Here is a 23,267-nt window from a genome sequence, read left to right on the forward strand (position 1 = left end):
TCCAGCACTGCTGCCACCGCTTCCAAAGATAGACTCCGCAAGGCCAAGCTGAGTCCAGAAGATAAATGGAGCCGGGTTCTCAGCAGCACCTGCTTATATTGTATCTGCTCTCAGCATCCTCCCAGGGGCTGGTAAGTCTCAGTGGCCTCCTGGAGCACGGCTGCTCCCAGAATAGGACCTCCCAGAGGGCACAGCCAGCACTGCCACCCTACTTAGCAGATGAAGAGTCTCGCAACGAGGGAGATCCCAGCTGACCACTTACACACGTGTTTTGGTCACACGACATGGTACAGTTTGCCCAGTTAGAGAGCAGTTACACATAGGGTTGCATGCAAGTGAGGTTCAGCATAGACTTTCTGCTCCATCAGACACACTGCCCAAGAGCCTTCTCTTTTTGACCTGGTTGTTCAAAGGCTCAAGTTGTGTGCCCTTGCATTTCAAGTAAACTCAGCCTTTTCCTATAACCACTTCCAGGGCTGAGCAGATACTTTCCATGAAGTCTGAAAGGATCGGGTATTTTTCCACTTTTTACAACTATGTTGAGATCAATGGATCTATCTGGCTTCTTGGTGCCCTTCCAGGATTAATTACATAGCAGCCCTCACATACCCAATTAGGATGTTTGTGACGCACATTTCTGAACACGTGAACATGAGCTGGAAGAGTTAGTTCTGCTGAAGACCACGCAGCCTGGGATGCAGTAAACCCTTATCCGACAGCTTTAGGACTATTAAACAGAAATAAAGGAATAAAGGAGAGCTGAGGGAAACAAAACTTCATGTCACCTGTCTCGAGCTAATTGGAAAGAGGTTGATATTCTGCTCTACCTTACATAAACCCAAGGAATGGAGAGTTAACACTGACCACCAAACTGCACAGCTGTAAACACAGTGGAAGACTTATATTTTGAGGAGCTCAGTCTTTACCTTTGAAAGGATCTAGGATGTTGTTGGTACTCTTGATCTCTTCCATCATCTTCTTGTAGTCCAACTATCACTGTTGCTTTTGATCTTTTACTAAAAATGTAAAGTTTTCGAAGCATAACAGGAAGTGCCCTGTGGCCCATGGTATGTAAAGACAGATGAAGAAGGTATTCTCCAAGTCGGAGTTTAATGTCTATTGCTTTGTTTTTTTAATGTCTATTGCTTTGTTTTCTGCAATTAGAGAAGACTGCATGCTCTGACCCAGCTGGTTTCTTTCAGTCCTACACTTCTATGAGTGAAATCTTGATAAATGGAGGTAAGACATTTAGCAATCACCTTTTACTTATGCCAAGGTGATATAGGCAGGTCTGTCGAAAATAACTGTCCATGAGTCAATGCATATAATCATGCCTGCTATGACTGAAGAATCATCATCCTTCATTATCTGTGGAAGACAAACCTCAATTAACAGTGAATGCAGCTGGTTTTTGGAGTTCAACAGCAAAGAGGCTATGAGGGTTAGCACATCAATGAAGCACAGTAATTGTTTCACTGTGCTTATTATCTAGCCCCTAAAGAAAGTGAGAACAGTCAGCTGGTAAATAAGCAGTGATAAGCTGTCAGAGCAATTTTTGTGCACTAGTGGAGATACTATTCTTCTCTATAATACTGATCCTGGAGGAAAGCAGAATTTCAGTCAGCTAGGTGCCTAGTGCATAATGGTCCAAGAGCAAAGGGGAGATGCTTTAGCTTTACGTGGGGTCAGAAAAATGAGAGAGGTTCCCACCCAAATTCTTCACGATGACGTACCACAGCATTCTCTGTGCCTATGGACTGCACAGACAGAAGATAGTCTCTACCTGCTGTTTAGCTCAGGCTACAATTACTTGTGTTTTGATTTCCTGAAGTCAACATGATGAGCTGTTGCCCACTGGGGAGTGTGGCATTTCTCAGGCCAGGCTACAAGTGGCTGTGATGAATATTGGAAGTCGACGCTACCCCACAACTAAGGCTCATTCTCAAATCCGTCTGCACAGAAACACCTTGAGAACATGCAACCACCCAGTTCCCTGCCTCAATTCACAGCCCCATCTCCTGCAGCTCCAGCCCCAACACACACCCTCTACATACCTGAGCCTTCCTCACCTCCTTTCCCCTTCCAACCATTCCTGTTCCCTGGTCTGCCTGACCAAGCAAACCGCACTTGCCATGCTGACACCATCCTTCCCTTCACTGTAGATGGGCACCTCCTCAGCTCTCTTTGCTTCATGGCTTCATGCCAGTCTCAGCTGTGGCAGACGATACTCACCTTCACCACAGGTTCAGTCCAAGCTTCATTGCTAGGCTTGACTGGTTATAACAATCCCAGACACACATTTACCAGCTGAGTAGCCAAGAGATATTAACTCCTGCTTCACCAGCACTGACCAGTACTGTGTGCTCCCACACAACACAATGCAGTCACACAGCAGCATCCAGCACTCCCCTCTCCACTGTGGGCATCTTCTTCATACACTGCCCAGGAAGCAGCTCTGCTAGCTGAAACAGGCATGGCACTGTTTCAAGATACTTGAAAAGGAACACCAATAAATAAAAGTGAAGAAAATCAGAAGTACATCTATAGGTGAAAACCCTTGTCCCACACCAGGAAAGTCAATGCAAGTGAAGATTCTGGCTCCAGAATCCAAATATTGTCATGTTGAGTAAACACATTTGTTTCAGAAGAGGCCCAGTGTTTGAAACCCTTGCTGATGTCGCCAATTTCTCCAGGTAAAACGCAAAAATAATTACTAGTAACAGCGACATTCCAAGTAGAGATTGTCAATATTAACACAATGGCTTAATAGGAATCTTTATGAGGTATGAATGCTGCCTCTCTTCCAGCTGAAGAAAAGACTAATACACATGTGGTTTTGATGCCTGCATTATTTTTTAAGAACCTTCTGTCCAGAAGAAACAAAGACTTTGCAGGTGTAGTCCACAGCCCTGCAGCTGCCTAGCACAGGGGATTTCTTATGGATCTCAAATGAGAATAAGGCAATTTAAGGTGCTAGAAAAGACAAGAAATTAACACCCTGTGGCAGCCCTTTTTGAAACCTTTGCCATTTGTAGTGGCAAGGGCCAGGAATCTCTTTTCTTCTTATGAAGAAGCGGAGCAACGCCTTTGGAAGACTTTTTTTCTCCTTAAGATGCAGAAGCATGGATCTTTCTCGGTGGTTTTTTTTTCGGCGGGGGCAGACTTGGCTGAAGATGTACCCACCTCAAAGCAACCAGGAAATTTCTGCCTGCAAAGACTGTGCTTCTCTCACACAGACTTCTGCAAGAACTATGTTGGTGTAGTAAGTGCTGTAAAAAAAGTTCTGGCTTTATACTTAGCGACCTGAAACAGGAAACACGACCTTGCATTGACTTGAGTGTACTGTACGTTCCTACTTTCAAACCCATTTTGCCCTATTTTCATATGTCTGTAGAAAAAAAGCGGATAGTCTGTAAACCTCTTTTTCATCATCTAGATTATAAGGGCTGTAAAATTGAGTCTGAAGACCACTTACATCTGATGGTACTTCTCTCTTACGCATATAGCTTCCTCTGGTTAACTGCATATTTTCCCGAACTTAGGGGCAAGATTAAAAAAAAAAATCACAAATATTAATTATAAATGAAGTCCTGGAAACAGGAGCAGAAGTTAAATGCCGAAACAGAAAACAAAGAAAAAAAGAAGATTCACAAATTTTACACCTCACAAGAGTTTGGATTCAATAGAAGTTTATACTTTTGTTTTTTTCCTCTAGAGTTAAAAAAGCAATTAACATTTTTAAGTACACAATTTAAAAAATAGTGTTTTATGATTGACATGTTTTCAGTCAATTTCCTAAATGGCTTTAGCAAAATCAAGCACAATTCCTACAGTTACAGCAGTTCAACATTTATATGAAGATATTTATATTGTAATGTTCGTAAGTTATGCTCTCCACTTCCTGGAATGGCCCTCTTTCATCACATAATTGATTTAAGTGTCATTTGTGAAATGTGTTCTACTCAGACACATACCTGTTTTAGCATTCTAGCCAAATTCTTCCAAGGGGCTTTTACAGGGATAAATCAGGGTTTCAGATCTATGACATTTTCTTAACAGGAATGCAGATGCAGTTTCTCATTGGAAAGACAGCCCTATTTCCAAATTAGCCCAATTGACGATAGCCTAACGAGAGGCAACATGATCTATACCACACAATTAGTGTTGCGTAAATCCTAATGTGGTGCTAAAACAACAGTGAAAAAATGTTTGGCTAGAGGCAAAAATTCAGCTCTCTTTCCTTCCGCTTCTTTGACTTAATGAAGAGACACACACTTAACTAACTGCTTTGGCAGGCCAGCAGGCTGTCTTTGCTTAATAATACCATTAGGAATTCCACAAGGTTTCAGCTTCTAATATTAAGGATCTTCAACATATACTTTTAAAAAGTGAACCTCAGGATTATTTTTCTTTTCAAAAGATTCTTTTTCTCTCACTTCCTCCCACTAGTTGCTGCATCAGGCATAACAATACACAAATATGCAACGTGCAGTCCAAACTGGGCACTTGTTTGTCACAGGAAAACTCAATACTTAAAAAGCACTCTGCTAACGAAAGGATATTCAGAGCAACTCTGAGTTCACAAATAATAGAAAACTACCTTCCGCATATGCTTGCTTCAGGCTTGCCACATACATCTGTCTGAATTTGCTCAAAGGCAGGACAGCTCTTCATTTTACAGGTCTGAGTTGTGAACATGTAGCACAATTCCAGTTTCATATTCACAACAGAAAACAAAGAATCTAAACACCAAATTGGGTCATATTTGTCCTTCTTCACACTTAATTAGATTCCTCTTTTTGGCTAGTTCAACAGTCTTTCTAGATCTAGTAATCTATAACAAAGCAACAGGCAGACAAGCATTTGAAAGATGGCCGGCTTTTGTCTTGGAGTCCACTTTCTTTTTTAAAAAATAATCATGTAACTTTTAAAGAAAAGATACTAGTGCCATAATCCAACTAGTTTCCTCCCCTATCTGTTTTATGCAGTATAAAATATAGCAGAAAATATAATTATCAGCTTCCTAAAAATGGGTGACATTTTTGTTAGAACAGGGGCAGGGGTGGGGGGCAACCAGAGATCTAAATGCGTAACCAGTAAGAATGTTAACATGCTCAGTCTAAAACCACAGCTTCCCAAACATCTGCTTAGCAGCCTAACTTTCTATAGTAAGAGATTCACTGAGCCAGAGAGGAATCAAGCATGAACACAGAGCCCTACAATATTGGCCTGGACATCAGCTTGAACGGGGCAGGCTCAGTATTGGATCACTCCCAACACCTTTTCTTCCCCTCCAATGTGCATAAAGTCTCTGATCCAGTGAACACCTAATTTGTTTAGTCAAACTGGAAGTTCTACTAATACATTAGCAAATGCATCATTGCTCTACAGCCTCAATGTTACAGTATGCTTCACAGGAGAAAAAATTGATGGTTCAAACTCTATCAAGCAGAGGTCATAAACTAAACAAACCCACAGTCTTACACATCATTGGCCAGTGTTCCCACCCCTAGACTAGAGTAGCATTTAGTCAGGCCACAATCCTTCTCCTTCTGATACTGCTCCAATCTCGAAAGACAGTACTAATCTTCAGGAAACGACCGCAGGATAAGAAACATTGCAAAAAAGTACCTCCAGACACAGATAGGGTAAGATGATTAGGACCAGTTAAGGGTGGAATCTAAGACAGAGCCTTGCCATCTGCACTCCATGTTCACTTGTAAAGGCAGGTCTGTGACCAACATATTTACTTTACACTTGGCATGACTGTGTTTGTGGTTCTTTATAGGCACTGAATGCAACTAATACACGATGCAAAGCCCTTGTACGTAATTTTGGATTCCGACAGCGAGCTTGACACAAAATTTTAGGAGGTGCGATACTCACAGCAGTGCTGTGAAGTCTTGGATTAGAGTTTCTTCTATCACAGCCTCCAGAAAATCTTAAGACATGGTTGCTACAGCCATGCTAGTAGATGACATGATCTGAAATGACTGGCACTTCACAGCCTCAAAGACCTCCTGCACCTTACAAAGGAACAGAGCACAAAAAATATTGCAAGGAGTAAGAAAAAGTTATGCTGGTGACCAAGTACATGGGAAAACAATTCGCATATCAAAGTGAAAAGCATCTTCTGATCAGTGTCTCTCTCATTACTCGACCATCTTGTACACAGGGTCTCCAACTTGAATCGTTCCAGTTTTGTCAACGGCAAAGTACCTTCCAAAGAGAGGGCTGGATTTGTATATGTGTTGCTCAGATGGATCACATAAGCGGTAACTGCAGAGAGAGAGCACTTCTTTAGAATCGGTGGTAACAAACTGTGAACATCAAAATATCAGAGATGAGAGAGAGGACACCTGAATAGTGTTGCCCTGTTTCGGTCACCATACTAGACTAAAAACTAAATAAATATTGTAATTAAGAGAAACAAGGACTTCAAATGGAGAAAAAAAGCCTGATTGTATTCACGCATCCGTGTATAATACACATACAAAAGACTTTGTAAAAAGAAATGCCAAACTTGCAAAGTTATACATCTGAATACCTTAAATACCTGTTAGCCCAGGCATTTGCCCTAGCAGAGATGAAAGGGACAGGGAATGTAAAGTTTGCAAGAAAGAAGAGAGAACTTCCTCAATTTTCTTACCGTATAGAATTGCAGAAAGTAGAATGGAAGCCAATATACACAGACCTTTACACTGCATTATTATGCCCCACACATAATTCAAACCACTTTTAAAATACTAGTCTAACATCTGTTGGGATCTAGCCTAAATCCACTCCCACAGCCTAAGAAGCACTGGTATTTTTACAACCTTTTCAATGTTTCCAGGGGCTCCTTCCTGTCCAAGACCCCAGTGTCTGGGTTAACAGTTGTTAAAATACACCTGCAATGACAGACAGTGACAAATCAATAACAGCTTCTTATCATAAATCTCTATACATCTATATAAAATAATCAAATGTTTACCTGGCACAACACACTGTCCCTTTCATCTCCACATCGCCAATAAGAATCTCCTCCCAGGTGTCCTGAGGGAATGTAATACACAGATTAGACATATCCACATGCAACCATTTTTCCAGGAGTGGCACAGTCATTCCTAGAAGAAGCAGTACCATTCCAGATGATCACCTTTACTTGTACCTTCAAAATAAGTACAGTTATATTATGGTACTATTTTAATGAAAAACTTGCAGTCACTGCATTCATCCAATTCAGGATCCACTAGTAATTATATCTGGAAGAAAGATACACAAGTAACAAATCTCATTCTGCGGCATGGACTCGTCTGAACCTAAAGCAAGCTTATTCTTACTGTATGTGTGATAATCTGATCTGTGACCTCTGATAAGTCACCATTTTTGCAGAAAGGAAATTTTTAGTGGAACTAAGTTTTCACTTCTCATCTACGCAAGCCACCTATTGCAATCTCTCTTGGAAGACAAAAACCCATTCCCACTTTAGGAACTTCTTAGATTTGGGAAATTATCTGATCTATACAGAGCAAATTCTTTGGAAAAACGGCAACATGACATAAAAACACGTAAACACCACCATTACCAGTTCACTTCATCACCAGATACCTTCCTAGATAGTGTTTTTTGAACTACCAGAATACTGTCAGAGATGCAGTGATAGATTGCAGTATTGCAAGGGTCAGTTTTACTCTTGTGCCAAAGGCTGTAAAACTGTCAATTTACAAATTGTTCATTTGTATCATTAATTGATCAATTATACCATGCGTAGCTTTCCCTACTTTACACTTAAGATGAGCTTTCAGTAGCAAGCCTGTCATTTAAATACCCTTATTTTATCCTTTGCTAAGCTAAATAAGCATTCATGGACCTGTCTACTCCCTCAGTGTTTCACATGCACTGATGTGAGCAGAAGCTGTATCTCTCTGGAAACCAGTTGTAAAAATCACGGAAGAGCAGCTTTCCTCATCCTTGTAGGCACCATCACATAAGGAAATTTGAGTTACAAAGAAACATAACCAAGCCTTCAAAAAGACATTTAAGACAGTTATTTTACCTCCTCAAAAGCACCGCAATCTGTCACAAGAATATTTGGCCTGAAGTTCTGTATCTTAACTTTTTTCTCCAGCCTGGTATTTAAATCTTCCAGTGAAGCTTCTGAGAGGATCAAGACTGGGCTACAGTCAGGATAGGCAACCTACACAAACAAACACAAACAAATCCTAAGGCTGCTGTAAGAGCACAGGACGAAAGTTACTGAACAGCAGAAGGACAGATATGTTGGAAACAGTGGCCACATATTAGCTGGACTGTTAGGCTGCTGCACTCAGATTTTAATTTTCCTGAAAGTAGGTTAACAAGTAAAATAAAATGCGCTTTCCTATTTCAGTAACCATGGCAAGTTCCATTTGCTCAAACTGTAAAACTAAACTTCTACTTATAAAATTAAACCAAAATTCTATAAGCTACCACATCTTCTTACAAAATAATACTGTATGCATGTCCCAGACATTTATTCTAGGTGTTACAGACAGAATTAAGTATATCAGTAAAACATGTTATGGTAAGTTATGAAAGGTACTTAAAATGTTTATGGACCTGCTGAACTTATCTGGTTGACTATAATCCACTAACTGGATTTTTCTATATAATGAATCTATCTTATCACAACACCAGAGGGAGTTTCATATACAGAACAGCAATACCAAATTGCAACTGTCCATTTGTCAGTCTAAGTTGCTTGGAAGTGGGAGGACTGCCCTTTTAGCAAACAAGGCCAATGAACAGTATTAAAAGAAAACCCCTATATATGCTAGTTCCACAGAAAAAAAAAAAAAGAAAAAGGAAATTTGGCAGGAATTTCAGTGTATACCTCTCCTCCTGCCTTTCTCTTACATTATCCTTCACCACCCCCCACGTTGTACGTACCTTTACAACCACAAGAAGATGAGTGGTGAAATACCTGTACAAACGATTCTGCCCTCTTTTCATGTTCGGATTCCTGAATGTCACACCTCCTAATCTGACATCCCTTTTGCTGAAACCTAGTCTTCTGTATTGGTCTCAGTGCCCTTACATAATAAACGCGTATCTATAGAAGTCCCTAATTGAATATACCTTCTCCTCTTTGTGCAACAACAAGCAAAACACTGATGCCCTATAGGTAATAACATCACATCAGTAAGGCAAGGTATTCACAATTTGCATTTGCTTAAAAAGCTTACACTCATCAGGTACAGTTCAAACCATCTTCCTGTGAGAGTTGTTCAGACAGAAAGAAGGGCATCAGTGGCTTCAGTGGCATGAGGATGACTGACTGAGCACAGCAACTCCTTTCCCTGCCTGCATTAACTTTATCTAATCACACACCTTCAAGCCTCTTCCCACAGAAAAAGATAAGATATGAAACCTCTGCAACCTTCTTTGGATTTTAATTCCTAGGCCCACAACTATAGAGCTGTGGGTTAAGCATTGTTCCTTTAAACAAAATATGAGGTAACACAACTCATATCAGTACACTCCTAGACCTAACAAGGGATAGGGAACGGAGGTTTTCTATGCAACACAGATTACACCATCAAAACATCTTTAAAAACATAACTTTTTTATATTTACTGAGGCACAAAAGGAATGCTATTCTGCAATGTAATAGTTCCTCTTCAAACACCAGCATCAGACTCTTTAGCTGTGAATGGTCAATAGCTTAGAACAGATTTAAAGTAAAATTCAAGCAAGTCATCTCATCATAGAAAAGAATATTCATGTGGTTTAAGTACATGACTACATACCTTGCTAAACTGGGCTCAATCAATCACCAATGACGGAATGGGCACGTTTCAATGGGTGGGTGGGAAATGGTTAAAAGAAAGTACTTCTGAGAAAATAAACATTCATTTACCTCATCTGTGGTTCGGAAAAGTTTTATTATGTCCTTTGACTTTCTTGGCACCATGGAGGGCTCAAAGTGCACCAGTCGGTACGGCTCTGAATTCAGGAAAGTGGTGATCCACTGAGCTACTTCATCTCCACAGTCCCTGCCCTGGATATCCAGTCCGAAGAGCCTGAAGAGTCACAAGACGCATCAGCAAGTTAGCTGGAAAGCCAAAGGCTCAAGGATGTTTATTGTTCAAAGGCAAACAACTTGTTTTAATACTAGTAGCAAGATACAGTAAACAAACCACCTGGATTATAATGAGGTGGAAGTCGGTTTCTGAATTTGGCACAAGGGTCATTCCCAGTGTGCAACGTCTTTGTGGCCACCTTGTTTTGAAAGCTAAGTAATATGGACATGGCCAGACAATACCAGCTGGTAAAAGAATGAGCTGTGAAATAGCCTTTAGGTGCCCAGAGCTAAATGTCACATCAATGACCAGTAACAAACCTACCCGTTTGCCATACCTGCAAGCAAAAAAAAGGGTCTACTCTTGCATTTGCACGCGATTGCAACACCAAAAGATAAAAGGTAATTAAATTCAGAAAATGAATCATAGTTTGAAAGGATGTGGTTAGTTACTGTAATTGACATTTACAAATGTTATTAATTGTAAGTGTCCCTTATTGTTAAGGAAGCTCTCCTTCAGATTTTAGTGCTGTAAAAATTTAGCCAGAGCTGAGTGAAACTCTCAAGCTCAAACTTAGCATATAGAATAGCTCAGTATCTTAAGAGAGGTTAAAGATTTATAATGGAAGCAAAGTCCATGGGGCATAAAAAGCCACCGACAGCAGAATACAAACAAGTTTACGCAAGGAACGCTTTCCTGGCAAGAAAAGGTCAGCCTCAACTCAGCCTTTCAATAAACTTCCCACACCAGTCATCAATAGTTTTACTACTCTATTAAAAATAGTGATTTTGACCCAAATGCACTGCAGTTTCCTGTACCTCTGCAATCATACCCTGGACAGCTTAAAGCATAGAGATGCCCAGGCAGTTCGTCCAGCCCGAGCCCAGCTCCTAGGAGCCCTCCTTTACTCATCTGGGGGAGAGATGAATCATTAGGGTGCTGGCAGCAATATCGCTGCTTTATTTGCTGGGATCCCTGTATCAATGCTGTGGTACAGGTTGGGGTTAAATGCCATTGCCACAGACAGCATTCAACTGCCTTTCTCTTCCCTCCATTCTCTCAGCGTCTGCATGCCTTCTGGCTGGCAGGACAACAGAGGTGAGTGTCTTACAGCTTCCAACACTACTGTTTTCCACCCAGGAAGCAGATCTATCCTGAGCACTCGGTGGTATACGGATCCACGGGACTAGATCATGCAATTTAAGTATTGCAACACAAACTGACATACTGACAAAGGGCACAAATGAAGAACACGCTTCTTAACCAGAGGGCTATAGAAACCCTCTAACATTTGCACAAAGAGAAACTATGCCTACACAGTGGCTTCAGTCCTACCTTTGACTCCCCCCAACACAGGATTTTTAAATATCCATGTAAAGTCTGCAGCTGGACATACCAGTTTTAAAGATGAGCATCTGCACAGCCTTTTGCAGCGAGAGGCACTACTGCATTGCCTCAGCTCCCAACTACCGGGCATGAGCCAGTACCAATCTGAAGGGATCATGCTTGCCCAGTGGTGGAATAAATACAAGTCTGTGCAGAGGGCCTTGGCGGCAGAGTGTACTGTGCAGTAAGACAGCTACTGCTACTCACAAGCTGGAAGGGAAGAATCTAGGAGCAAAAACCAAATCTTCATTTGCCTGAATATAGTACTATTCCCAAACCTCATTCTTACGAATGGCTGAATGGATTAGAAAGAATCAGCCTTCAGCTGACAAACGGCAAATTGTTTAAGCACAGCAGAGTCGTACAAAACTTCAGGTTTCCTCCTGAAAAGTATGAGGCTATGTTTAGGTATCGCTAATTTCACATCCTATGACACCACCTACATTACCAAACAACTCAGTAATTTTTAAAGTCTGTTTACACGCATCTAACGTTTGCTTATTTGCATTCCCAAATTCTAGCAATTTTAAAGCCAGAGTGTGCTATAGTTTATTAAGGCAAAGAAAGAAAAAAATCAAGAGAAGAACAAATCACTGAGATGTAAAATTTGAAAATCTAAGATAATTTTTCATTACTGAAATGCACTTAGTCTATTTAAATATTTTTCTAATGGCACAACAAATTTTAGAAAAATAACATCTTGAAAACTGCATGTTTCTGCAGTGTATGTGTCATTAGCTAACATATACACATTATAGACAGATTTTTAAAAGACTGTCCTATTTCTCCATGACTTGTAACTTGCACTGGCCCTGTATAAACAGAGATACTGAGCTATGCTGATCAAGGGTTTCCACAGCAACAGATTTATGCTAAAAGCTAGTGAATGCAGTTTCTTTTCCGGCACTCTTTTAATTATAGCAGCTGGTACATTAACCTTCTCTGCTACCCAAAGGAAAAACACTTATCAGTATCTCTGTATGGGCTAACACCATTTCCAGTTACTAAATGGTCTTACACATTAATTGACATTTTAACAGGGAAAAGGTTTTCTGCTTCCCCCTGGCAATTTTCCAGCATGGATTTCAATACATAGATAAAATAACTATGCTTGCATTCATCTGGCATAACTCTAGGCACACAGCTAAATGACTGCAATTGTAAACCATTCACCTGAAACCCTTTTGAGATAGCACCTACAGGGAATGACTTGCTCTCTGGGGTTGCCCATCTTTCCCCAGTGACCACAGAGTAAGCGTCGGGCAACCAAGTTATTAATTTAGGCACCTCAGTTAAACACCCACAGACAGGGGTGAGCGAATCTAAACCCTTACATCTCACCAATTCCAAATGGCCAGCATGTATCCAAAAATGCTGATGCTACTAGAGGTGAGCAAGAAATACCAGTATGTATGACTGAGGCTCTGAGATGCAATTGCTCACTCAAGCAAAAATGAAAACACTAGAAGTAAACACAAATGAGTAAACATGACATTCTATGAAGACTGAAGATCACAGTTCATTTGGCAGATATAAAATGTATGGTCTTTGAATACTGTGTCATCTTTTCCTGAGATTTGTTTCCATCAGTGTTTAGCAGATTAAAACTAGACCTTTTGTTATGACAATCAATCCTGGCCTCCTATATAACACACGGCAGAGAATTTCACAGAATCACGGAATGGTTTGGCTTGGAAGGGACCATTAAAGATCATCCAGTCCAATTCTCCTGGCATGTGCAGGGACACCTTCCACTAGACCAGGTTGCTCAAAGCCCCATCCAGCCTGGCCTTGAACACTGCCAGGGATGGGGCATCCACAATTTCTCTGGGCAACCCATTCCGGTGTCTCACCACTCTCATTGTGAAAAATTTTTTCCTTATGTCTAATCTAAACCTACCCTTTTCTACTTTAAAACCACTGTCCCTTGTCCTGTCAGTACAGGCCCTAGCCTTAAGTCTCTCTCCATTCTGCAGATGGGGAGACAGACCCTCCCACAAAAGAAGCAGAAGCCCCCAACTTTCACCCTCCAATTTCTGCATAAGAAAACGCAAACCATCACACAGTCTTGAACAGCAAAGCATGTAAACGAGAGGCGGTATTTAGAGAGAAGGGAGGGGAAACAACCCTCCTTCATTTACCTGCAGTTCTGCACGGGATTTTTCCTGGGGAGCTTTACAGGCAAGCACAGCTTCTTCATTTCTGGGGCCTCCAAGACCAAGTGCCCATTCTCACAGCTGACAGAAACGAGGACCAGCCGCGGCTCCTGGCGAGCCGTAACCATGTGCCCATCTTCCTTGGTCACAAGCCAGAACCTGTAGCGTGACGGGGGACAGAAACGCGTCGACCAAGGCTAAAGGCCGACGCCGGCTTCAGGCTACTCCCGCAGCACTGCGGAGTGCCAGGCACGGCAGCGCCCGCCACAACAGGTGCCTCTTCAAAGGCGCTGAAGGACAACACATCGAACAAACGCCGAGCCAGAACCGGGCCCGACAGCAGCGGGGCCTGCCCCCGGCTCGGGCCGGCCAGGAGCACCGCGCCTCGCCCCGCCCGCCCCCGCCGTACCTGTCCCGCAGCTCCCCGCTCCGCAGCCCCAACGGCGTCACCTGCGCCCGCCGCACCGCCACCCCCCGGCACGACTTCACCGGGTACACGAAGAGGCTCAACACCGTCCCCACCCGCTGCAGCCGGCGGCGGCGGCGGCCGCGCCCGCCGGCCCAGCGCCAGGCCCCCAGCAGGGCGCCCAGCGCCAGCAACGCCGCCGCCGCCCCCCACAGCCAGCCCGGCCGCGCCGCCCGCAGCGACAGGCCCAGCGCGCCCCTCGCCCCGCTCATGGCGACTGGGCCCCGGCGGCGGCGGCGCGGCGCCCGAAGGGGCCGGGGCAGGGGCCGGGGCCGGGGGCGGGCCGCGGGTCGGCGGCCGCCCCCCTCCGGCCCCGCCGCGCCTGGCGCCTGAGGGACCTCGCTGCGGGCAGCGCGCCGGCGGGCGGCGGGGGTTCGCCCGGCACCCGCCCGCTGCCCCAGGCCGAGGCCTCCGCGGGGCCGAGGGCTTCGGTGGAAGAAGAGTGCGATCGCAGCGTGGAAAACAAGAGTTCGAGCGCTCGCTGCCAGCGGCCAGCTTGACGAAACACAGGCAGCCAGTGCGTTTCTTCTAACGTCTGGGCTTTTATTAAAAACAGCGTCGCTGAAAAAGGATGGGCTGCCCGAGCAGGTGAAATTCAGCCGTTTGGTGTGACTCGGAGAAGAAGGGGGACACGGGTGGCTGGAGGCGAAGAGCCGGTGTGGGGGGCGGCAAATGGCGGCGCCTGAGGTTGGGGTGGGGGGTCCCCAGCCGTTCGGCTGCCTTGAGGCCCCCGCCCGCCCCAGCTGCAGGGTACCAAATTCATGAGACCCCCTCTGAGAGCTTCCCTCTTGTCGGCAGGGTCGCGGGGAAGTCATTTTGTGGGACACCCGGCTGCGAGGGAAATGTGACATCATAGAACAGGCTGGAGTGGCAAACGCTGCTGTCGTCACAGGTCGCTCCTCGCAGGCAAAGCGAGAGCCTTGGCTGTTGATTTCCCCCAGCTCCCCCCGTTCAGGCTTGCAGGGATCTGGAGGCCCAACTCACAAACTGGAATTTTTAGGACCAGTGTGCCGAGACCAAAGTCCCAGCAGGTAGAAGACGGGGAAGCTCAGCGTTGGGCATTTCCGAGATTCGGGCAGCCGGGCCACCATGGATTACTGGAAATGCTACGTCAATAGCATCCTGGCGGACAGGAACGTTGAAGATGTGGCTGTCGTGGGCCTCTCTGACAATAAGTGCGTGTGGGCGGCCAAGCCAGGAGGGCTCCTCGCAGCCATCTCGCCTCAAGAAGTGGGCTTGATCACAGGCCAGGATCGGAAAACGTTCCTGCTAACAGGAATCACCATAGCTGGCAAAAAGTGCAGTGTGATTCGTGACAGCCTGCTGGTGGATGAAGACAACGTGATGGATGTCAGAAGCAAAGGCAGTGACAGCAGATCCATTTGTATTGGCAAGACCCCCAAAGCCCTGATCTTCCTCGTGGGCAAGAAGGGAGTCCACGGAGGAGCCCTCAACCAAAAGGTCCACGATATGATTGTGGGCATGAAAGCGTGAAGCAAATAGTGCCAGACGTCTTCTGCCTGAGCACAGGGGCACAGTCGTTGCTGTAGCAGAGAAGGGAAATAAACCTGATTTTGTTGCAGGTGTCTTTGCCTGCTTCTTTCAGGTGGGGGGGGGTGCTGGGCAGGCAGCAATGCTGGGACACTTAACAGTCTGCCTGACCAGCTGTGGTGCAGAAGGGAGTAACATGTACATTCCTCATCAGAATGCTCGGTATTACTTGAGTGGTCTCCCAGCCATCTTGGGTAGTTGCTCCCTGTTATTCTCATTTTGCTGACTGATTTTGGGGTGAAGGTCTCTGATAACATTAGCTTCGAGAAAAGGCAGGAGGGAGGGCAATCCCTTTGCCCTCTCGTTTGCCACTTTGCTGTTTAAATCCTGCCCTAATGCCAGTCATGGTTTTTGAGACCTACCTTCTACAAGTAGGCCACAAGACTAAGGATAAGCAGGACTTGTGTATATTTTGAATTTGCCCCTGGAACAAGCCCAGTTCATTCTGGAGATTAACTATTGATCAGCAGAGCCTTGCGCTGCTCTTGGACTGTGTGGGAGGCACGTGCCGAGATAGTCTGACGCCTGCTCACCTTCCATATCATTTGAAACCTCTTCTTACGCTACCTTACTGAGCAAATTGGGTTTTTTACAAGGTAAGTTACCTGTCTTGCATCCGTGGCATGGGGATCTTCTGAAGTTTCCTTCCTTTCCATCCTGCTCAGTCACACTCTCTGCCCTCAAGGTCACAGGTCCCTGTAAGCCCCCGTAGGAGAATGTGAAGTTGTGCCCGACACTGCAGATTTTCTCCTCCATTCACCACAGTACAGCCCTCTCCTTCTGCTCCTGCTTGTAACCCTAAATGGCCAGTCTGAAATGAGGCAGAACTGGTGCGCTTGGGACGGGACCGATGCAGGGAAGGCTCGAGGGGTATCTCCGGCAGGGCCGATCTCCTCATGTGCGGGCTTTCCTTGCTCCATTGCTCCTGGCAGCCGTGGCAGCTGACTGGCAGCGAGCCTGAATCCACCTCACGCTGTCCCACTGCAGCACAGACGGGCTGCGGCCACTCACCATGGTGAGACACCCCCTATTCTATACCCCTGGGACCCCCCCACATTGTGCCAGGTAAATCATAGGTGCTAAACTGCTTGGTCTGGTTTGACCAGACCTCCCCCACCACCTTCAAATCGTTGACCCACTGAGTCAAAAATAATTACTCTTGATGACTTTTATGACTCTGCCACAGACACGAGAGGAGAGCCAGCCCTGCTGAGCAGACTGAGAGCCCTTGCGCGCTCTTTGATAACCATTAATCTTCTCATTTAACATGGAGTCAATATTTTGTAATTTCATTGAATTCACACAGAGATCTTTGATCTGCAGCTGCACCCACAGGAGCGGAAAAACACTATAAGGGGAACCAGGCATCTAATGTATTAGCAAAAGTTCAACAAAACGGCAATGACTGTCTAATTAGTAAGCACTGTCTGATAAGCAGTGCTTACAAGCATGAATCAAAATAAATTAAGTACTAAAGGGAGAAAAACAAAAATACAACCTGGTTTTAGAATCTTAACAATAAAAGCAACGCATCAAATGCAGTAAATGAAAAAATATATTAATATTTATGCTGGCTACAAGTTTTTAAAAAAAGACAGGCATTCCTGACAAATGTGGATGCTTATTTTCACAAGCTTAAGGCAAAAATGAGTAACTATCTCCTGTGATTTCTTGAGCACTGTATACAGTAGGATTCTCTGCTGTGCAAATCATAAAATGCAGAAAGCTTTTGTCCTCTGAACTTCAGTCTACGAGGCACCAAAATGACAGGATTTGGAATAAGAGGAAAAAATTTGGGGTGATTTACTACTTGCTCCCTTCTTCCGGGTGCCAGAGAAAACAGGTCTGGAGTGTATATATACTTCCCTAGCATGAGAATTTGGAGAGGTATGAATCTATACAGCATGACGGTGGTGTGTATAGCTACAGCTCCTCCCTAGTTACACATGATGGGCAGCACCATGGTGTACAAAAACAGATTCTTTCAGTTTGAAGGACTTGTTAACTAAATTCAGAAATAACTCACCTTTGCTAATGATTGCATATTAATTTAGAGAAAAAAATAATTCTAAATCCAAGGACCTTAAACTTTCATTCCCTAAATCCACTGGCCTGGAGCCTAAGGAGATTTTGTTCAGACCAGCCCCGAAAAGCAGCTGTTACATTCAGCCCTGACTCTTCTTGGAGACTATGGTGTGAAGGAGCTTGAAGAAGAATAACAGAAGGCAGCAGCGTCTGTATAATCTCTCCTCTCCTGCTGTGATACAAGGAATGTAAAATTAGAAATAGCTGCAGAGAGCATGGCTGTGGCTTAACGTTTCAGGTCTAAGACTGCAGCCTTTGAGAAAAGCCCTCTTCACCCATACACCCGGCACCTCTCAAAAAGCCTCCAGTAAATAGCTTCACCAGCAGGTTTGTTTAATCCTCCATCCCCAGCACACCTGTGCTTACCTAGGAGCCACCAACTCCTGCTGTAAAGCAATATGCATAAGAGCCATTCACACAAAATGTAGGTACTGCTTTTGTTACAATCCAAACACAGCCTCTTGTGTGACAGAATTGTGTTTGCTGTAGCCAGAGCGGGCACAGTAAACCTGCACTTGAAATGCTCGTGTTTTCAATTGCCTACAACTTCATCAAACTTCAGGACAGTTGTACTGAATTTCTGCACACCAGTGGAGCCTCGGGCTCCTTAGAATGTGTCTGATCAGGTAAAGGATTCGCAGTGTCAATCCCACAGCAAACTGGGGCCGGGCTGTCTTGGTCATGAAAGTGGGTGATGCTGGCGTATCTTGAAAAAGTACGGTGTCAGCTCAGAAGCATCCACACGACAAATGCGCAGGTGGAACAAATTTTATGGAAAAAGTAATGACATAGCTGCTTTCAGATGCAGTGGGCAATTGGACATAATTCTTCTAGAGGCAGACCTAGACTCTCTTGTAGCAGCGGCTCCATCAGAGGTCTAAGATGAATGACAAGGAAAGAGTTGAAGAATTTTACATGTTTCCACTAAAAAAAGTGACTGGTGATCTTGTAGGTCTTCAATATGTGCACAGTGCTGTACTTTGGAAAGGCATAAAATACCGCACTGAGGGGGAGATTTGGATGGACGTTACAAAAAAAATCCAGGTGACAAAGACAGCAAAACGCTGGCCTAGATTAGGTGACAGGGTGTTAGGATGGAGCTAAATGTAGGCTGGGCTTGTCTTAGTGAAGGAATAGGGTTAAATGCCCATACCAGGGATATGCCAGTTATTTTTCCAGTGACTCTCCAATTCAGCAAAAGGCAGAGATGAGGGGATGACATGGCCAAGTATGCAGCCATCCTATGCTGATTTCAACAAGATATGATAAAAATTATATTACACCCACACACCCACAAAAATTATATCCTTCTTCCAAACTTAGAACAAACAATAAATTCCAAAGATTCCTTCATAGAGAGGAGGGGAGGATAAAAGCATTGCCATTTCCTCTTAAAATCTTCAAGGAAATCAGAGTTCAGTGAGTCATGCACTAGAAATGAGCTCAGTGAAATTAATGTATGGAAAAATCTCAGGCGAATAATTGGCGATGATAGAATTAAAAATAGAGTCATTAATGATAGATGCCTTTTAATGGAGCCAGAGCAATGAGATAAAGGGATCTTTTTTTGTGAGGCTTTTCCTACACAGAGAATCATAAATACATAAAAGCTAGGCAGGTTGGTAGGCTCCTTCATTCACTGTCCAGTCATATAGCAAGATGAATTGAAAATTGTCTTTTTCCTCCAGTCAAATGCTAAACTTCAGTCTCTCTAAATTCACCAGGACAATACAGAAATGGTTGTTCCAGGCAAATGTTCTGCCCGGTATTAACTAACACATTACAAGTTCTCCCCATGTTCCGTAAATGCGATTATCCAGGTGAATATAATATCCGTCAGGCAGCTTTAGGGGTCTGAATAGTCAGGGTAGAGCTGCATGTCGTCTGGGAGAGCAGGTAAGGACCAAAGGAGAGGCTTTACTGGTGAGCAGTGCATTTATTCTGCAGCACAAGGAATAATGCACTTCTGCAGCTGTGGTTTAGTGGCTATCACAGGAGAGGATGGGATTCACCAAGGACAGGAAAGTCCCCACCCTAATTCAGGCACAGCTGAAAAAGCAATCTGATGCTAGCTTAGCGTCCCAGGAAAGGAAGGAGCAAGGATTCTTTTATGGGCAGCAGAAACAGGGAAATACAGAAAGCATGAGGAGGCAAGTACACATGGCGTGCTGGAGCTGGGGTCCAAGGCAGCTCCTGTGGGGGTCATTCCAGTCTGCTGTCCTCCGTTCCTGCTGCATTTGAAATTACATGTCCTGTCTTAAGCAGCTGTGATTTCTCCAGCAGAGGATGAGATTCAGAAACAAGAAGCCATGACTCATTGACTTTCCTCCAGTGAAGCATCCTTAATAAATGTTTTTAAGGCACAGCAAGAACCTCAGGACAAAGCATAATGCATTTTTAGGTGTTGAAGGAAAAAAAAAAAACCACCACAAGAACAATGTTTCTGTGGCTTTACATTTGAAATACTTGCATAACAGGAGGCTCAGGATTCAAGTGGGTAGAAAAGACTGGTATATGCAGACGCACATTACCCTGCTGGGACCCAACATCCTGAAGATGGGTCTGGACGAACCAGGAGGCCAGCCTAGGGGAGGGCAGGAAATCCCTGCAGGAGGTGAGGCAGAACAACAAGGCAGGCTGACAAGGCTGGAAATCTGTTTTTTTCCCAGGAGATGGCACTAAAGGACAATCGCCTTTCAGCCGGCATAGTGCAATGCAGCAGAAACTTCGCTGGGGGCCAAACCGTTCTTCAGGCAGTTTGCATCATCCCAAGTCGCTCCTTGTTATAAAGAGCAAAGCTTTATTCTTAGCGTCTGTGCTTTTAGCGAGGGTGAGGGTATCCGTCTTTTACATCTCCATAGAGTAGGTAAATACAAGCTTTCTGCTTATCATGGCAGGATCGCACTCACAGCCTCAGAGAGTCACCCAGGCTGGCAGGACCGCAGGAGGTCTCTCCTCCAGCCTCCTGCTCACAGCAGGGTCAACACTGAACTCGCACCGCGTTGCTCTCCGCTTTGTACAGTCATGCCTTGAGAGCCTCCAGGGACAGACACTCCCCAACCTCCTGAAGTAACCTCTCCTCATGCTTAATAATCGTACTAGTGGTTTTCCCCACCTTGTATGTGGCTGGAAACTCCCCAGTTTCAATTTATGACGATGGCCTCCTGCTGTCTGGCTGCGGACCTCAGTAAAGAGCCTGGGTCCATCTTGTTAGCCACCCCTTCTTAGGTATTGAAAAAGCTGCTGTCAGGTCCCTCCTAAGTCTTCCCTCCTCCAGCTGAATGAGCCCAGAGCCCTGAGCCTCTCCTCGTAGGCGATGCAGGATTCGGGAAGGAGCACCACCCTCTCTGAGCTCAGAGTCTCTAGACTTCGCCCCAAAACAGGCCTGGCAGCCTGATACTACTTCCTGCAAGGAGAAGGAAGGGTAGAATTTGATTCCTCTACTTTCTAATTTAATTATCTCAATTAATCTACAAGCTCTTTAGGCTCTCTACTGCTCCTTGAAGAAAAAGGATTTCCAAAGCATGCTCTATACAGGTAACGGCAGCAACTTGGTACACATCTTAGGACCAGTTTTTCCTCAGAAGAGGCCAGTGCCTAGCTAACAAGGGACTCAGGATACAGAAAAAGAGACGACTAGTTTTACAGCACACCAACTCAAAACCTGCCGCCTTGCCAGTCTTACAGGGTCATTCATGCCTGAAGTGAACCTTGGCCCGGGACTGGCAAAGCCCTGGAAACACCGAAGTGACGTGGTGTGGTACGGCTCTCCTCAGTTACAGCACTTCAAAAGCAAGCTCTGCAAGAGCGCTTCCTTGCTGCTAATGTTGCAGGACAAAGGACAATAGCTGCGAGTCCTCTGCCATTTCCTCAGAGCCTACGGTAAGCCAGAGTAGTAATTAAATGCTCTGGCAAAACCAGCAGAAACAAGCTTTATTCTGCTCTGTGACTCATTGAGCAAGCACCAGGAATAGCCAGGGATTTAATTTAAAAGAAGTGACTTGCCGGGCTGTCAGGTTAGTGGAGTTCATTCCTGAGCGAAGCCTGGACGAGTTGACTATTTCTTGCCACTCTTGCATGTATTCAGCTTCCTGAACTTATTTATCCTGCCATTTGTTATAAAACATGGTGAAAGGTGGGTAGAAATCTGAAAGGAGTCAGATAGCACAGTAACACGCCACTGAACACAAAAACCTGCGAGGTGAAGCGATGGGTAGAGGTGCCAAGCAAGTGCCTGAAGGGAGGAATGTATTTCATCCAGCTCAAACGTCAAATCAAATCTTCCCCGTGTACCTGCCGTACCGTAATATCCACCATATCCCGCTTTCGTCTGTGAGAGGGTCAAATGTCTGTTTTGTTCCTCAAAAGAACCAGGAGATACGCTGCAGACAAGCCCATTTTAATAAAGGAGCCTGCCTGCACCCGTGGGTTGAAAGCTTTCCCTGCTGGGGTGGCTCCTCCAAGGCCCACCTCGCCAAGAGCACAGAAAGGCCGTGGAGAAGCCGAGAGTCCATCCCGGACTGCCCTCCTGGCTTGGCACACTGTCAGGGCTGCCCCGGAAAGCCCAGCATCCTCACCGTCACCGACAGCTCGCTCTCCTCCCAGTCACTTCCAGACTTCCAGCACAACGGTTCTGCTTCAGATGGAGGTTGCCATTTCTTGTCGGCTGAGCAGGATGACCTGCCACCCAAGGCTGAGTTAGTCAGGGAATATTTCCTCTTCTCTTATGTCAGCCAGACAACATTTAGCAACAGTGCTGCAGGATCTGCCCTGTCGCACCTTTTTGCATCTTAGCTAAGCCAGAGCTGCCATGGCAGGGACGCTGCCACGATTGACAGGAACTACAGCCCTCTGCCATGCACCCCGCTGAAAAGTGAACCTCACCCCCCAGATTCCGATTTTCTAGACACTGCTGCATGAGCTGGGCTGGTGAAGAGAGGAGGAAACCCTCAGGCCAAGGCTTGGCCTCACAAATGCACTCCACCAGCTGAGGAGTGAATTACTGCTCAAGGAGAACTGATAAGCAGGCACTAATTGGTAGCCTCAGTGAGAACCATCAGTTCATTTTGAGGAAGGAAAATAGGCTGGCATGAATCACCAGCTGTTTTAGAGAAACAGCGTAGGTTACTTGCTTACTTTTTCTTTCTCTCTCCTCTTTCCTTCTTTGTTTTTGGTCTATTTTAGAAACACTGTTCAGCAGAAACTGACTCACCAATATGCATCAAGCTTTTCTTTTCTCAGGCTCACACAGAAACACCATTTGCATATCATTCGGGTTCTGTGTGGCTGGCAACCAGGTTATTCCCTTAAAGGTGCACCAGGAAAGCAGAGACCATAGGTCATCAATCAAAAGTCAGTGGTAACCATTGTGCTGAGTGGTTCATGAGCTAAAGTTCATGTTTACTTCTGTGGAAAGTCCCTGCATTGAACAGGTTGGACCCTGGGTGTTGCAATGAGGGAGCAGCCTTTCTATTCAGAGGACACACAGACGAATAGATGGGCACTCATTTCACGCAGGAAAATGGAGACACAAATCTCCCCTGCGTTGCTTTAGTCATTTAAAACAAGCTCTAACGATTC

At 44.9% G+C, this 23,267-nt stretch overlaps 2 protein-coding genes and 1 long non-coding RNA gene across 4 annotated transcripts in view; 1 reads left to right on the top strand and 2 right to left on the bottom strand.

Moving 5' to 3' along the window:
• LOC115350158 overlaps positions 1-22,912 on the bottom strand; it is a 42,856-nt gene extending 19,944 nt beyond the window's left edge. The window contains exons 1-2 of the long non-coding RNA XR_003926337.2: positions 22,900-22,912; positions 927-5,383 (exon numbers count right to left, since the gene is read on the bottom strand). This is a non-coding gene — a long non-coding RNA (uncharacterized LOC115350158). The remainder of the gene's footprint in view (positions 1-926; positions 5,384-22,899) is intronic.
• Positions 3,655-14,278, bottom strand: MTARC2 (mitochondrial amidoxime reducing component 2). The gene is made up of 7 exons (XM_030035476.2): positions 13,995-14,278; positions 13,571-13,744; positions 9,881-10,043; positions 8,039-8,179; positions 6,974-7,035; positions 6,819-6,890; positions 3,655-6,279 (listed from the first exon to the last, which is right to left on the bottom strand). The coding sequence occupies exons 1-7, from the start codon at positions 14,261-14,263 to the stop codon at positions 6,153-6,155; spliced, it is 1,008 nt and encodes a 335-aa protein (XP_029891336.1). The 5' UTR covers positions 14,264-14,278; the 3' UTR covers positions 3,655-6,152.
• PFN3 (profilin 3) lies at positions 14,331-15,631 on the top strand. Of its 2 annotated transcripts, none has more exons than XM_030035479.2 (2): positions 14,331-14,639; positions 14,850-15,631. In XM_030035479.2, the coding sequence occupies exon 2, from the start codon at positions 15,141-15,143 to the stop codon at positions 15,543-15,545; it is 405 nt and encodes a 134-aa protein (XP_029891339.1). In that variant the 5' UTR covers positions 14,331-14,639; positions 14,850-15,140; the 3' UTR covers positions 15,546-15,631. The 2 variants fall into 2 exon arrangements, with proteins under 2 accessions (XP_029891339.1, XP_029891340.1); XM_030035480.2 differs by having other exon boundaries at positions 14,331-14,568.
• Positions 22,913-23,267: the final 355 nt, after the last annotated feature.

Source organism: Aquila chrysaetos, chromosome 13 (assembly GCF_900496995.4).
Source record: "Aquila chrysaetos chrysaetos chromosome 13, bAquChr1.4, whole genome shotgun sequence".
Taxonomy (NCBI): domain Eukaryota; kingdom Metazoa; phylum Chordata; class Aves; order Accipitriformes; family Accipitridae; genus Aquila; species Aquila chrysaetos.

Bases quoted from the DNA above. Each gene is read 5' to 3' on its own strand.
- PFN3 (XM_030035479.2), top strand. From the start codon at position 15,141: ATGGATTACTGGAAATGCTACGTCAATAGCATCCTGGCGGACAGGAAC.
- MTARC2 (XM_030035476.2), bottom strand. From the start codon at position 14,263: ATGAGCGGGGCGAGGGGCGCGCTGGGCCTGTCGCTGCGGGCGGCGCGG. The intron at 10,044-13,570 runs GTAAATGAAGGA...GTGACTCTTCAG, and splicing joins AATCCCGTGCAGAACTGCAG to GCTCTTCGGACTGGATATCC. The intron at 6,891-6,973 runs GTAAACATTTGA...CTGTCATTGCAG, and splicing joins GGGACAGTGTGTTGTGCCAG to GTGTATTTTAACAACTGTTA.